This window comes from Paroedura picta, chromosome 9 (genome assembly GCF_049243985.1).
Source record: "Paroedura picta isolate Pp20150507F chromosome 9, Ppicta_v3.0, whole genome shotgun sequence".
Taxonomy (NCBI): domain Eukaryota; kingdom Metazoa; phylum Chordata; class Lepidosauria; order Squamata; family Gekkonidae; genus Paroedura; species Paroedura picta.
In genome coordinates, this window is record NC_135377.1 from 64,455,174 (window position 1) to 64,469,559 (window position 14,386).

The 14,386-nt window shown below is 46.9% G+C and overlaps 2 protein-coding genes across 8 annotated transcripts in view; one reads left to right on the top strand and one right to left on the bottom strand.

The window, feature by feature from the left end:
- The window catches only part of LYRM4 (LYR motif containing 4), a 68,011-nt gene extending 67,141 nt beyond the window's left edge, over positions 1-870 (bottom strand). Inside the window, exon 1 of the mRNA XM_077353119.1 lies at positions 719-870. Within this exon, the coding sequence (XP_077209234.1) occupies positions 719-804 (86 nt within the window). The 5' untranslated portion in view covers positions 805-870. The remainder of the gene's footprint in view (positions 1-718) is intronic.
- The window catches only part of FARS2 (phenylalanyl-tRNA synthetase 2, mitochondrial), a 229,994-nt gene continuing 216,358 nt past the window's right edge, over positions 751-14,386 (top strand). For 4 of the 7 annotated variants that reach the window (XM_077353115.1, XM_077353109.1, XM_077353112.1 and 1 more), the window contains exons 1-2: positions 751-957; positions 3,997-4,063. The gene's annotated coding sequence lies outside the window, so the exon portion shown is untranslated. Of the gene's footprint in view, positions 958-1,162; positions 1,201-3,996; positions 4,064-14,386 lie in introns of those variants that run through there. The other 3 variants (XM_077353113.1, XM_077353110.1, XM_077353117.1) reach the window with 3 other exon arrangements.

Sequence of the window (14,386 nt, forward strand, 5' to 3'; positions counted from 1 at the left end):
GGTTGCAACAATGCCCAGCAAGATTTCCAAAACACGTACAACGTTAAAGAAATTATTATTACTACTACTACTACTACTACTACTAATTAGATGTTTAGCCCGCCACTCTCTAGAGACTTGTGGCAGGTTACAATATGAAATCCCCATAAAACATAAAACCCCATCCCATAAAAATGCTGACAGGACATTAAAAAAGCAACCTGAAACAAGATTGGCAGGGTAACCCCCACCCCCATTTCCCACAGCCATCCACCTCAGGGCAGGGGGCGGAAGATGTCATCACGTATTATTATTATTAATAATAATAATAACAATAACAGATCCAAGTGTGTAGCCGTGTTGGTCTGAAGCAGCACCACAAAAGTCGAGTCCAATGGCACCTTTAAGACCCACAAAGAGGTATCCAAGGCGTGCGCTTTCGTGGGCACGCTGAAATGAATACACCTTTTTGTCGGTCTGTTTGTCAAATCAATCTTTTGCGGGCGTGAAAGGAGGGTGCCCCGGGGCCTTCATTTTGTAATCACCCTATCCTAACAACCATAATCACCACCTCAACTCCGGATTGGGAGCATCTTTTTAAAAAGAGGGCGGGGGGGGGGAGAAACCCAAACCCAACCCAACCCCCCCACCGCCCAGCCCCCTCTGCCGAATGCAGCCCAGGCCCCAGGGACGCCGTTCCCAGCAGCTCCCCCGCCGCCCTCGGGCCCGCCAGCCGTACCTGTAGGCGTAGGAGGTGAACTTCTCGCTCTCCCGCAGCAGGGCCCTGTAGAGCCGCAGCACGCGAGGCCGGGCGGAGGCTGCCATCTTGCACGCGCCCGCTCCGGCCGGCCGGTCCCCCTGCCCTGCCTGCCTAGCTCGCCCGCCCGCCCGCCGGAGCCCGGAGCCGGAAGCGCCGGGGAGGCCGCCGAGCTCTGAGCACGAGGCCCGCGCGGCTGCGGAGAGCCGGGCCGCCTGGAGGTGAGTCGGAGGCGGCGGCGCCGCTAGGCCCTGCCTCGGGAGGGGAAGCGGGTGGGGGACCCTGGCGGTCTTCCCCTCACGCCGCCCCGGGTTTGGTCTTGAGGTACTCGCCGGGGCTCTCCATGGACTACAATGACCATGAGCCCCTGCCGGGGCTCATGGTCATTGTAGTCTATTGACATCCGGAGAGCCCCGGCTCCAAGAGCGTGTTGGCTGCAAAACGGTGTGGAGAAGGAGAGCCAGGTGGGTTGCTCTGAAGTCGCGGGACAAATTTGGAGTCCCACAAAGTTTCATTCAGGGCGTGAACCTTGGTGGGCATGCACCCTTCCTCAGGCCATGGGACAGGGCTCGTACCACGGCAGAGATAAGGAGAGAGTAAATTAGTAGTAAATTAGTAAACAGTATCATGAAGGCATCTAGCAAATGCGCAGCGTGAGGAAGAACCGAGCTAGAATAGCAGTTTGCTGGTAAAGGTTTAGTAATTTACCGCTTATTTACTCTCTCCTTATATCTGTGCTCTGACGACTCCTTTTTTATTGGCTGAGGTTTGGAGAGAGGCGATGCAATGCCGATGCATAATGTGCACTTTCTTTCAAGTGCTAGGGCTTCAAGCCCAGTCCTAGCCTGGGAAAGCAAAGCAGGGGCAACTCTGGTCAGTTTCTGGATGGGAGAGCTCCAAGAACTGCAGAGGTTACTAGGCAGAGGGGGGAAGTGGCCAACCACCTCTGGATGTCTCTTGCTTTGAAACCTGTATGGCAGGGGTAGTCAACCTGTGGTCCTCCAGATGTTCATGGACTACAGTTCCCATGAGCGCCTGCCAGCAATCGCTGGCAGGGGCTCATGGGAACTGTAGTCCATGAACATCTGGAGGACCACAGGTTGACTACCCCTGCCGTATGGGACTGTAGGAATGCCAGCCTTCAAATGGGAAGAAACGAAGACCTTGCCAAAGCAAAATGAAGAGAAACGGTGTGAAGGCTCCCTAACTCTGCAGCACCATGGGGCTCCTGGAACCGCAGGGCCAGTAACATGTGCTACGAGGATAAAGCACCTCTGATCCTACTCCTTCATCCCCTGCTGGTGTCCCTGGGGGACCTGGCAGCCCTATATGGGAGTCGTCATAACTTGACTGCAACTTGACAGCCAGGTTGGCGTGGTGGGGTTAGGGTCTGGGAGAGCCAGGTACAGATCCCTCTAAAATTGCCAGGGGACTGTGAGCCAGTCACTCGATAGTAGCCTAGCTTGCCTCGCAGGGTTATTGTAAAGATAAAGTGGAGGAGTGGTGAGAGCTCCTTGGCAGAAGTGTGGGGCAAAAATGAACTAAATAGCCCATGCGATGTATGCATGCAGCCATGCATACAGTAGTAGTGGGGTTGTACCTGCTAGTGAGTTGGCGTGGGGTAAGGGTTAGCCTGTTGGAGTAGCATTTGGGAGACAGGTGTAAGTCTGTTCTTTGCTGTAGATGTGTGCTGGGCCTGTCACTCTCTCAGCCTAATTTAGCTCTGAGGGTTATCGGGCCATGTCGTAAGCTGCTTAGAGACCCTATTGGAAAGAAAAGCAGACTGTAAATATCCAGATAACTAATAGCATCTTCATGCTAAGATCAATATACAGGATCTCTGTGGGTGAGAGCTGTATGTGTTATACTGTTGAGTTTCACATGGGCTCCCGTGAAATGAGCAGAGGTAGCGTCCTTGCTCACCTGTCCACTTGCAAAGCTGGTATGTATTTAAAGTAAGGTAAAGGCATCCCCTGTGCAAGCACCGGGTCATGTCTGACCCTTGGGGTGATGCCCTCTAGTGTTTTCTTGGCAGACTCAATACAGGGTGGTTTGCCAGTGTCTTCCCCAGTCATTACCGTTTTATCCCCCCCCCCCCCAGCAAGCTGGGTACTCATTTTACCGACCTCGGAAAGATGGAAGGCTGAGTCAATCTTGAGCCGGCTGCTGGGATTGAACTCCCAGCCTCATGGGCAGAGCTTTCAGACTGCATGTCTGCTGCCTTACCACTCTGCGCCACAATGCACTTACTGTTCACCAATCATTACTCTATCCAACTGAATTACCCTGTGTGGATACTTGAGTTGCAAATGACTGCTGTAGTGTATATAGCAACTCAAGGATGCAGCCTATTGGTGTTCTTATTTATGTGCCAGCATATATCTATGCGCTAGCCACACTCTCTCTGGCTAGCCTCGTACTCTCCATCCCAAGCCACTGCTTTGCAGTTAGATTGAGACCTAATCCTACCATGATGCTTGTACTGAGCGATGCTTTTAAAATTCATCCACACACCATTGATTATTGTGCTACTCTTGCACTGCAGCAGTGTTTCATTGCCTGGCTTTTCTTTCCAGATTGAAATTTTGTTCCCATTTGGTGTCTAAATTGGAGCTGCCTTTTAAAACACTATCTGAAAGAACCACCATTTCTGAACTTGTTGTTTTCAGGAAGTGTTGTGTTTTGTTTCTTTCAATGCAGGAACTGAAACAATTCACAGGGAAATGATTTCCATCTGTTTGTTTTTAAAGTTTGCAGTAAATATAAACACACGTTTACACTCTTAGATATCATTAATGTTGAACCTGGGTCAATACAATGAAGACAATAACAGTGGCATTCTACCTAGAACTTCAAGCAAAAGTTATGACCTTGACACCATTTTATTGTGAAAATTCTTTTATATAGTTAACAAGGTAAAGAATTCCCACAATAAAAGTTTGTCAAGGTCAAGCAAATTGTCAAGGCCAAACTGCTTTAAGCTCAATTTAAACACATTTCATGTGATATGGCTCAGTGGTGAAACATCTGTTGTGCATGCAGAAGGTCCCAGGTTCAATCCCCAGCATCCCCAGGTAAAAGGATCAGTTAGTACGTGATACAAGGCATCTTTACTTGAGACCCTGGAGAGCTGCTGTCAGTCTGAGTAGATTGACCTGACCAATGTAAGATAGTTTCATGTGTTCTTAAAAATGCATATCAATACCTCAGTATTAATTATGATTTTCAGTTGTAACTCTCTCTCCCCTTTGTGTTTGTAGCAACCAATACTTCTGAACAGCTTATTACAAGCTGATAAAACTGCTGGGGACGAATTCCTCAACTCGGGTGAGTATTTCATAAAGCAAAAATTTTATATAATAAAGTCATTACAAGTATAGGCTATAGTATTGGTCTATCCTATTACAAGACTTTTTAAACTGCAGGTAAGTCGTAGAAATTACATTTTTACAAATGTGTCTATTTTTCATCCACAGGAAAATATTGTATTTGGATTTTTCACCAGGCTGCATCCCATACCTTCATTTTCCATTAAGCTTTAGATAAGTCAGTGGTCTATTTACATTGACTAGCTAGGTCGTTAGCATATATAGATAATAATTATTCTTTTAAATGCAGGCAGCATTCCTTTTTCTCATTTAGTAAATGCAGTAATATTTGGAATAAAGGAAGGACTGTCAGGTGAAAACCTAATAAATCCTGAACTTCTTGCATTTTGCACCAGCTGCAGTTTCTGGATCAAGGACAAGGGCAGGATCATGTAGAGCAATCCTGGAAGTGACCGTTGCACGGATTACTGCAGCCAAGTATTCTGGGGACAGGTAGGGTGCTAATAGCTTCACCTGGCAAAGATGGGAAAATACCAGCTGCGCTGCTCTTGTGACCTGTGCCTCCATAGTAAGGGAAGCGTCAAAGATCACTCCCAGGTTCTTGGCACAGAGTGAGATGTTCCTTCCCAGCCACAGGACCTCTGTCTTGGAGGGGTTGAGTTTCAGGCCACTCTTCCTGAGCCATCCAGTTACGGCTGGATAATAACAGACAAATAGTTTGTTTAAAACCCATCTTTAAATGCCCGCGGCGCAGGGCGCCGTGGACTAAATAAAACAGTAAGGGCTGTTGGGGAGGAATTAGGGCGGGCTCTGTCCGGGATAAAAACTCAGAGGAGCGAATCAGGAGCCATGAAGCGGCTCCTGATTCGCTCCTCCATGTGGAACTCCAGGGCCAAGTGTCCAATTGGGAGGCGTGCGAAGTGCGCCTCCGTGTTGGACACTTGGCCCGTCTCCCAGACGCTGCGCCACAGACTCCACTCCGCCCGAGCCGCCATCCTGCACGGATGGCCGCCAGGGAGGAACCTCGCCCCACTTCCCTGGGCTCGGGGGAAATCGCTTCCCCTCTGCCCAGAGAATACCCTTCCACACCTACCGCACTCACACCTCCTCCGCCTGCCCGCCCGCCAACGACCGCACCCTTCCCACCTGCACCCTGCACGCCCCTCCCTGCTCGCCACCCCGATCCACGACGTCCTGAAACCGTCGCCGTCGCCCACTAACTGTCCCCCCACCCCCACCCCACTTGCACCTCAACGCCTCCCCGCCTGTCCCTGAGCTTCCTTGCCGCCGACGTGCCCACGGCCCGACCGCCCAAGCCTGCTTAAACACTTGCCCTGCTCCCCGCCTGTCCCTGAGCTTCCCTGCCGCTGGCCCCATGGTCCGATCTCCGAAGTCTGCTTATCTCCTTGCCCTGTCACACACGTTGCTGCCGCCGCCAGCGGTATGGCCCGCGCCCTAAGATGGCTGCCGAGACAACGAGGACCCGCACCAGCCGCTGCCCGTGCTGTAACATGACCGCTGACAGGACACCGCCGCCGCCGAGGCGTGCCAACAGCCCACAGCCTGCCTTATCATGTCCTCCTGCTGCCGGACGCCAGTACAAGGGCGCCGCCGAGCCGCCGCCCGCCGCTCACTCAGCCAGAGACGCTCCAGCCTGCGGAGGTGAGTCCCCACCTTCTCCCCGCCGACCCGGCCTTGCCGTCCTCTCCATCCACCGAGCCCGCTCCTGCGGCCGGGGGAAGCCTCAGCCGCGCCCAGCGAAGATGCCCCTCCCCAGTAGGACCGAAGACGCCCCGGGGTGCGGGGCCGCCTCCCCGCCTTCTCCCACCCTGGGGCGCCAGCCCGCGACCGGGAGAACAGCCCCGGTCACGGCCCAGATCCCCGGAAAGCCTTCACCCTGCGATGGCTTCCCTACGGACTGCCTGCTAGCGCCCATTTTATTTACCTATAAAATGGGCTTTATTCCTAGTTTCCTATATGTGGCAGATGTTCTAAAATAATATAGAAAAGTTTTCTTTCTTCCTTTTAAAAAGCTGGTAAATTAGATTTGTTTGTCTTTGCATTTGAAGATAAGTTAATATTCATGCACAGTACAAAATTCCTTGTCATCAGCAAGGAATTCCCTTGGTACTAAGGAATGTGAATGAACAGTGGGAGAAAGCATTTATTTCTTCTAAACGTATAGTCTGATTTTTGTAGAGATATTAAAGGAGAGCTAATATACATTTAAAATGCAATAGAAACACTATAATTGTATGATAAAATCTACATTTACAACGTTAGAGAATGTACCAGTAAACTGTACAGTGCATATAAAAAAGTAGGGCAAAAATGTACAACAATGCAAAATAGGCATATATAGAATGAACAACATGATAAAGACTGCCTGGTCATTCATAGACTGTAACCCTGTTCTCAGTGTTGCACATTCTGTGGAATGATAGAAGCCTGGGAGCCCTCCTGACTTCATCAGGCAAGCCATTTGACCAGGTAGGGGCCACCACTGAGAATGCTCCGGTATGAGCAGCTGTTGACCATACACATTTGCAGGGTGGAACTTCCAGAAGGCTTTGCTCAGGTGAGTGAAGCTTGCTGCCACAGTGTATATCAGAGAAGGCCATCCTGTGGATATGCATGTCCAAGGCTATAAACTCCCATAGTTCCGCAGGGAGCTCCTCCACCAGGCATTTGCCTGAGACTGACCACAGGTCCCCCTCAGACATTCCCTCCATGGCCTGAACCAGTCTGACCTCTCTAGGGGTTTAGCTAAGTTTATGTTCTTGTTATACTGTTGTTGTTGGGATCACTGAAGTTGTGTTGGATAGAACCCCTGTTGGATTGTTGTTGTATTTGACTATGTTGTATGTTGTTTTGTTCCATGTATCCCCCTGTGATGTTGTATGTAAACCGCCCTGAGCCATATGGAAGGGCAGTATAGAAATCAAATAAATAAATAAAGGAAGGTAGGTAGGTAGGTAGGTTTTGGGTGAGAAGACCTGTACCTTGAATTGAACTCTGAAACTAATTGGTAGTCAATGGAGCAAATTCAAGATAGGTGTTTTGCAGTTTAAAGTTATATCTCCTTTTAGAAAAAAAACCAAAAAGTTTTCACCTAGCTATCAATACATTTCATTACAAAATTAGTGTAAAGCAAGCATGTTTGTGGAGTGAGGGATGACCCATCTTGGTGATTCTCTGCTATCTGGGATTTCATACTAGTGCTGATGTTTTATTTTTGCTTTGGTCCTTGGAAATCCCTCCTCCCAAGTAAAAAATTGACTGAAAACGTCACAATGGTGCAGTTAATGCTTATGTCAATATTAGTTACAGGAACATGGGCCTTTATTCCATGGATAAATTTGTAGGCTGTAGCCTTAATGTGCATACTGGATGTGGTGCGGTTGAAAAATAACACATTTGTATTAAAATGATTACTGTAATGCAATCAGTAGAGAGGCATGACTGTGTTTATTAGTTGGTTGGAGTGGCTGAATCACCAATTCCATTTCCATTGTGTTTGGAGTGGTGCTTTTAGAAAGAGAGAACCTCAACAAACTTTCTTTTCAGCCATAATAGGCCCAAACTGTTTTATCTGAGAAAACACTTTTTTCCTTTGAAGTCCTTTCTTAGAACTGCAGTAGTTGAAAAAAATATTAAAAGGGTTGTCTGACTAGACAGGCCTAAAGTTCTTTTTGACACCTGCCTCTGGTTGACCCAGCACCTTTTCTCTGCATATTAGGGTTGCCAGCTCTGGGCTGGGAAATACCTGAAGATTTTGGGGGTAGTGCCAGGGTAAAACAGCATTTGGGGAGGGAAGAGTGACTTCAGCAGGGTATAATGGCATAGAGTCTATCTTCCAAAGCAGCTATTTTATTTAGGGGAACTGATCTTGATCATCTCGAGATCAGTTGTAATAGTGGCTGAATAAAGTTACATCTGATGGCATCATAAATGGGGCAGAACAGACGCACATGTTCGTCTGACTCTATCCATCCGCTGGCACAAGGACAGATCTTCCCCAAAGGAGAAAGTCAAGCTGCTGCTTTTAAGACGAAGACAAGGAAATAACTCTCGGCACAGCTAAATTATGCACTGCCGCCATGAAATTGTGTACTATGTATGTGGATCAAAAATTTCTCTCTGATCCAACTTCAGAAGTACAAAGAGCCAATTGTCACTGGCAACTTAAACTATGTCTTAAAAACTTTAAGATGTTAGATTGAATATTTATGTCGCCAGATCTTTAAAAAGAAATTTATAATACTATTACTGTTTTTTCTTCTTTTTAAATTGTCTTAGTTTTCAATTGCATGTATTTGAATTTTGGTCCGAATGACCGTAAATAAATATTGATTGATTGATTGCATTGTAATAGTGGAAGGTCTCCAGGTACTGTCTGGTAGTTGGGAACCCTATATACAGATATCTGCATGATTAGGAAGACCGATCTCTTTCTGAGTAGAATGGAAGAGGAGAAGGCGGCTATGGCCTGAGCAAGGGGTAGAAAAGGCCCTGGACTTCTGGCTCCAACAGGACAGAGGGAGGTCTTCTGTTTAGTTCCTTTCCCACGTGACCGAAACCTGGTGGGTCTCTCCCTTGCCTCTTATCAATCTTCAGGAGAAATGAGCAGTTTGGAGAGGATGTGAAAACATAACCATCTGGCAAGCTTAATAACAGTCTAAAGCTGTAGTAGCAGACTAATGAATTTGAACATAATACCTGCCGAGATCGTGGAACTGTGTGGATGGAAGCAGCTGCTGCACTCTCTGGGGCATTATCTGTAGCGTTGTCATAGACAGCTCAAATTGTTCTTTGCTATGCATCTCAGTTTTATGGCATGGCGTTCGACTCTGGGAGGGATGGGGAGGGGGGAGCATGTACTTCTGTGATATTCACCCAAAGATCATAGGCTTTTGAAGAAGAGTTGGTTCTTATATGCTGCTTTTCTCTACCAGAAGGAGACTCCAAGCTGCTTACATTCGCCTTCCTTTTCCTCTCCCCACAACAGACACCCTGTGAGGGAGGAAAGGTTGAGGCCCATTATGCACGGCTGCCGAACTGGCGATTTCGGGTCACATAGAAAACACGGAGGGGGAAGACGCGAAGCACACCAGTTATGCACGGGCCGGGCCGTATCCAAACTGCAACTTCTGGCATGCTTTATTTGGTTTTATAATAGGTAGGGGGTATAAGATGTAAAATTTCTGCTAATTCTGAAATTTTTGGGAGAAACTCCCAAATTAAACTTCTTTTATATATCAGTACACAATGCATCATTTGTAACTTAGATGACAGATAATTTGTCAATTGGGATACTTATGAAATTTGAAATTCTAAATGTCTTCTTAGTGTATAAGAAAAATTGCAAGCATAACCAGTACTTGAGTCAGAGTTTCGAATTGCTGTACTTTGCCTTACAATAGCACATGCTCCCTAATTTTTACCATCTTAAGAGGTAGGGATGAAAACACTGGAGAGTAGAAAATAAATTGCGGTAAACAAAAGAGTATTATTTATTCAGAACCACTCTCAAATGGTCACAGTAAGTCAGCCTGTAGGCATATGTTGATAATAAGTTAAACTTCGTAACACTGAAACATTGAACCCCTTAATCAAGTATTATTGTGAAAAACACAATCTTGTGCCGCACATGCAGGTTTGCAGCAGCGCATGGCGCAAACGCGCATGCGTGGGCCGGTGCGGCCCTGCAGAGGCAGGGAGCTGCGGCCCAGTGCCAGGGCCTTCGTGGCCCAGCACCGGGCTGTGGCCTGGTGGTTGGGGACCACCGCCTTAAAAGACTAACAACATTTTATTTCAGTACTAGGGGCAAAGCCTGTTGCATTCAGGAATACAACTGGTGCTAGATTAAAGGGGTTGAATGGAAGAACTCTGCAGATGTCTTTCCCTTCCGCCCAGGACCTGGAAAGGCTGCAGGCTGCTGTTAGGGAGCTCACTGGCAGGGGCAGCTCTCACGCAGCAGGGAGCTGCAGCCTCAGCTTCACAGGGAAGTGGAAGGAGGAGGGGGTGGTCAGGTGTGGGGGGCAGAAGGTGATTGGCTGGCCACTGGACAGACAAGCCAGTTGGAGGAGGAGGTACTCAGGGGCGGGATAGCTACCCTGAGTGGGTGTGAAGTGCTGAGTGGCATTTAAGCCATGAGACATGCTCCTCCTCCAAGGCCTTACCAGAAATATATAGTGGAACAGATGTGCTTTTGTGAGTCAGAGATACAGTATCATTGTGCAGAAAGTGAGCTCTGACTCACAAATGCTCATACTGTAATAAATGTTAGTAGGGTTGCCAGGTCCCCCTGGGCATTGATGGGGTATTGGAGGTTTTGGTTGCTAGATCCCGGTTGGGAGACTCCTAGGGATTTGAAGGCAGAGCCTGGGGAGGACAGGACCACCGTGGAATACAAGGCCATAGAGTCCACCCTCCTGTCTTTCCTTAGACTGTCAACCTCCAGGTGACACCTGTAGATCTCCTACTGTTACAATTGATCTCCAAACAACATATCAGTTTACCTGGAGAAAATGGCTGCTTTGGAGGGTGGACTCTTATGACATTGTATCCCACTGATGTCCCTTCCTCCCCAAACCCCACCCTCCTCAGACTCCATCCCCAAAATCTCCAGGTATTTTCCAATCCAGAGCTGGCAAACCTATTTTTCCCCTCTGGGCCTTCAGGTCTGTAGAGATTTGTCTGTGCTTGTTTACATACACATACAAAAGGACTCTAGCAAGACATGTACTTTTTCCCATTGGGGGAATCCACAAAGATTCACTGCAGGAAACAGCTGTGTGGAATGTGCAGACTAGCACACCTCTCACATGTCTCATTTAGTATAGCTACTGGGTGATGAAGGAGCCTCTTGTGGCTCAGAGTGGTAAGGCAGCAGATATGCAGTCTGAAAGCTTTGCCCATGAGGCTGGGAGTTCAATCCCAGCAGCCGGCTCAAGGTTGACTCAGCCTTCCATCCTTCCGAGGTCGGTAAAATGAGTACCCAGCTTGCTGGGGGGTAAATGGTAATGACTGGGGAAGGCACTTGCAAATCACCCCGTATTGAGTCTGCCATGAAAACGCTAGAGGGCGTCACCCCAAGGGTCAGACATGGCTTGCACAGGGGATACCTTTACCTTACTGGGTGATGAAGGTGGGGGCATTGTACACCAAAGTACCCTGCATACCCAACATCATCTTTCGGTCATTGCATTCCAAAATTTGCCAGAGAGGAGCACTTTACTGTATCTCCTGTGACGGAAAGAACTGCTGGTGCTTCTGTGAACATGACGGCATGGATCCCCTGAGATTGCAAGAAGTGTTGGGGAATGGAATGCAAAGAAGGTATTGAGTCTCCTTTCTTCCCCTGCCGGAGGTCACTGGACTCAACTTGCAAAGGCTAATACTATCTTTCATCCACATCAAACTTATTGTGACCTGTTTGGGCTGTATATGAAAATTGCTGAGAGAGGTTAATCAGTTATTAAGAAATTTCATTCTGTTTGCTCTGCATTTCCCCCATTGCATTAATGGGTTGAATAGTACTTGATAATGCAGCATGGATTTTTGAAATAAAAAGTATTAAACTAATTTTGTTTTTTAAAGAAGGCTTGGAGGAATTTTTTGTTTAAGTGAGGTGGATGGGAAAATTGAGAGCATATTAGTTTGGAATGTCATATCTAACACTGAGGTGTCAACAATCGGTTGGGTTCTTTCCTAAGTAAAAAATGACTGAAACTAGCAATCTAGGGTAGTCAATAAATCATCCCTTCATAATAACAAAACAAAATATTTCAATTTCCCCCTCATTAATTTCTCCATATGTGGTGCTTTGACACAGTGTTGGATGCGGCTGGCTTGGTCTGAATTTTTCACACATCTTAGTTCTATGCCCTTTTCATGAGGTCTCCATGTTCTGCTTCTCTCACGACCTCTCTCAGCTTTATTTTGAAAGAACTCATTGTGTTCTGTCACCTTGACACAAGAAGGGGGAAAATGCAAGTCCCGTTGTCTCAGAGAGGGATCCGATGTTAACCACTTTTAAAGAAACATTCTAGGGACTGTACTCTCTCTCCTTTAATGCAGGAACTCCTCCCCTGCCTCCCAAGGGTCTATTTGGGAAATTTTAAAAGGATGAGAAAAGTGGAAGGAACCGCCCCCCTCCCCCCCGCAAATATCAAACTCTTTTCCTGCAAGTTGCATTCATTGAAGATTTTGAAAAGTGGGGCTTGATTATTTGTGTGTGTGTGAAGTGCCAACTCATGGCAACCCTATAAATCAGGGGTGGTCCAACAGCGGCCCTCCAGATGTCCATGGACTACAGCGTTCGCTGGGAGGGGCTCATGGGAATTGTAGTCCATGGCAGCTCCGCGCATGTGCGTTTGTGTGGACCTGCCGCGCGTGCATGGCACCCGGACCGCCGGCTCTCCCCCACCCCCGGAGGCAGTCCTCAACCAGAAAAAGTTTGGGGACCACTGGTCTACACGAAGGGTATGAAGTCTCCTCTAGTTGCACCCCAGCAAGTACTGTTCAAAGGCATGTAGCCACCATGCAGCTCCACTGAGGAGGTTCTTTGACATCTTGGTCTCCCACAGCAATCAGGGTATGCTTGAATCCTCTACATTCAGGAATGGATGCTGTGTTCTGGTTCTTTAGCTTATTCTGTCCACTTGTGATGTGGTTTAGATTCTCTTAAAATCCCATTCGTGCAGCTGCACAGTGTAAGTAACGCAGTACGATCACTCTGACACGTGCCACCTTCCTGGCAGCAACTGACTGGAGTGCAGTGCCAGGTGAGGTGTCCCTTTCTCCTTGCGGCCACTTCCATGGGGCACTTTCAAATCTCTGACTTGCTCTTGAATCAGCCAGCTTTTCCTTAGTTGCATTAACACGGCCTGATCTATCGGTGTAAGATGAGCTGTGCTTGTGGCTCTGTGTGAAGACCAATATCCTCTGTCTTGTCCCAACATGTATCTTTTGCACCAGGCGTTTTAGATTTATCGTCCTGGGAGCTTCTGATTAATTGCCTGTAGTGAATCCCGGGAGTTTGGGATCAGCACTTGGAGGGCAGACCATTGGGAGCCCCTGTGAAAGCTGCTTTGCATTTTCTAGAGGAAGCATGGGATTTAAATATAATAAATAAGTAAAATAGTGATTACTGGAATGGTAGATATCAGACATTCCCCCCTCCTCCAATTTATATTAATGAGCATTATCAGGTCTATTTCTTGCTTATATGAAAGTTGAGCATAGTTCCAATTCTGAAACCCAGGTTGTTAGCCCACTAATGGCACAAAGACATATCTCCATCAATGTTACGTTCATTAGTGGACAATTAAATAAAACAGCATTGATGGGCTATTTATGATTTGGACTTTACAAATGATGTAAATCATCATTTGGGGGAAAACAAGAGTTCCTTTCTTTTGTCCAACAAAAACTCTATGATTCAGTGCCTTGAGCATTATAACGATATGAAATTTCATCTCTAATCTCTATATCACAAAATACAAAAATAATATTTTTTGCAACACCCAGAGCTATATTAGGATTTTGATCTGAGAGTAGGAAGGGGGCCACCCTGCTTGGGTTAAAATCATTGAAATCTACCAGCCACAACAGAATAAAATGGCATGTTAGACTAGAATATTCCAATAAAATGAGAGGTTGAATCTGTGTTATCAAGGGAGCAAGAACAGATTCCAGCAGAATAGGGAAGATGCAAAAAAGCAGCCTTTCATATCCACCGTTGAATGGACAGTAATTCTAGCAAGTGTAAAAGCCCTGAGTAGATAAGGTGAAATCAGATGGTAAGCACAGGAGGGAAGAGAATCAGGGAGAAGTATTAAAAAAACAACAACAACCCACCATGAAGAACAAACTTGTTGAGTACAAAGAATAGAATAATTGTAATCAAATTGCCTAATTCTTTTCTTAATTGTCATTGCTGATCCTTGATAGATTCAGTGGTTAAAACCAACAGCTGACAGTTTCTTAGCTACGATCCCTAAGCCATGATGATGGATAAGGATCCTCCTTGAATATGGCCAGATAGCCATTGACATAGCAAAGTAAGTTTGAACACAGTTTAAATGCAAATATCCAGGCTGTAGCCTCCAAGCAAATTCAGTATGCAAAGCCACACCAGCAACATAATGGGGCATATTTAGCAGCTTTCTAAGGAAGTAAAGAAGCGGAATGTCAGTAGATTCCATGAGCGCCTTAATTCTTATTCCTTTATAAGTTGGTATTACCTTTAGTAAGAGCCTCTTGTGGCGCAGAGTGATAAGGCAGCAGACATGCAGTCTGAAAGCTCTGCCCATGA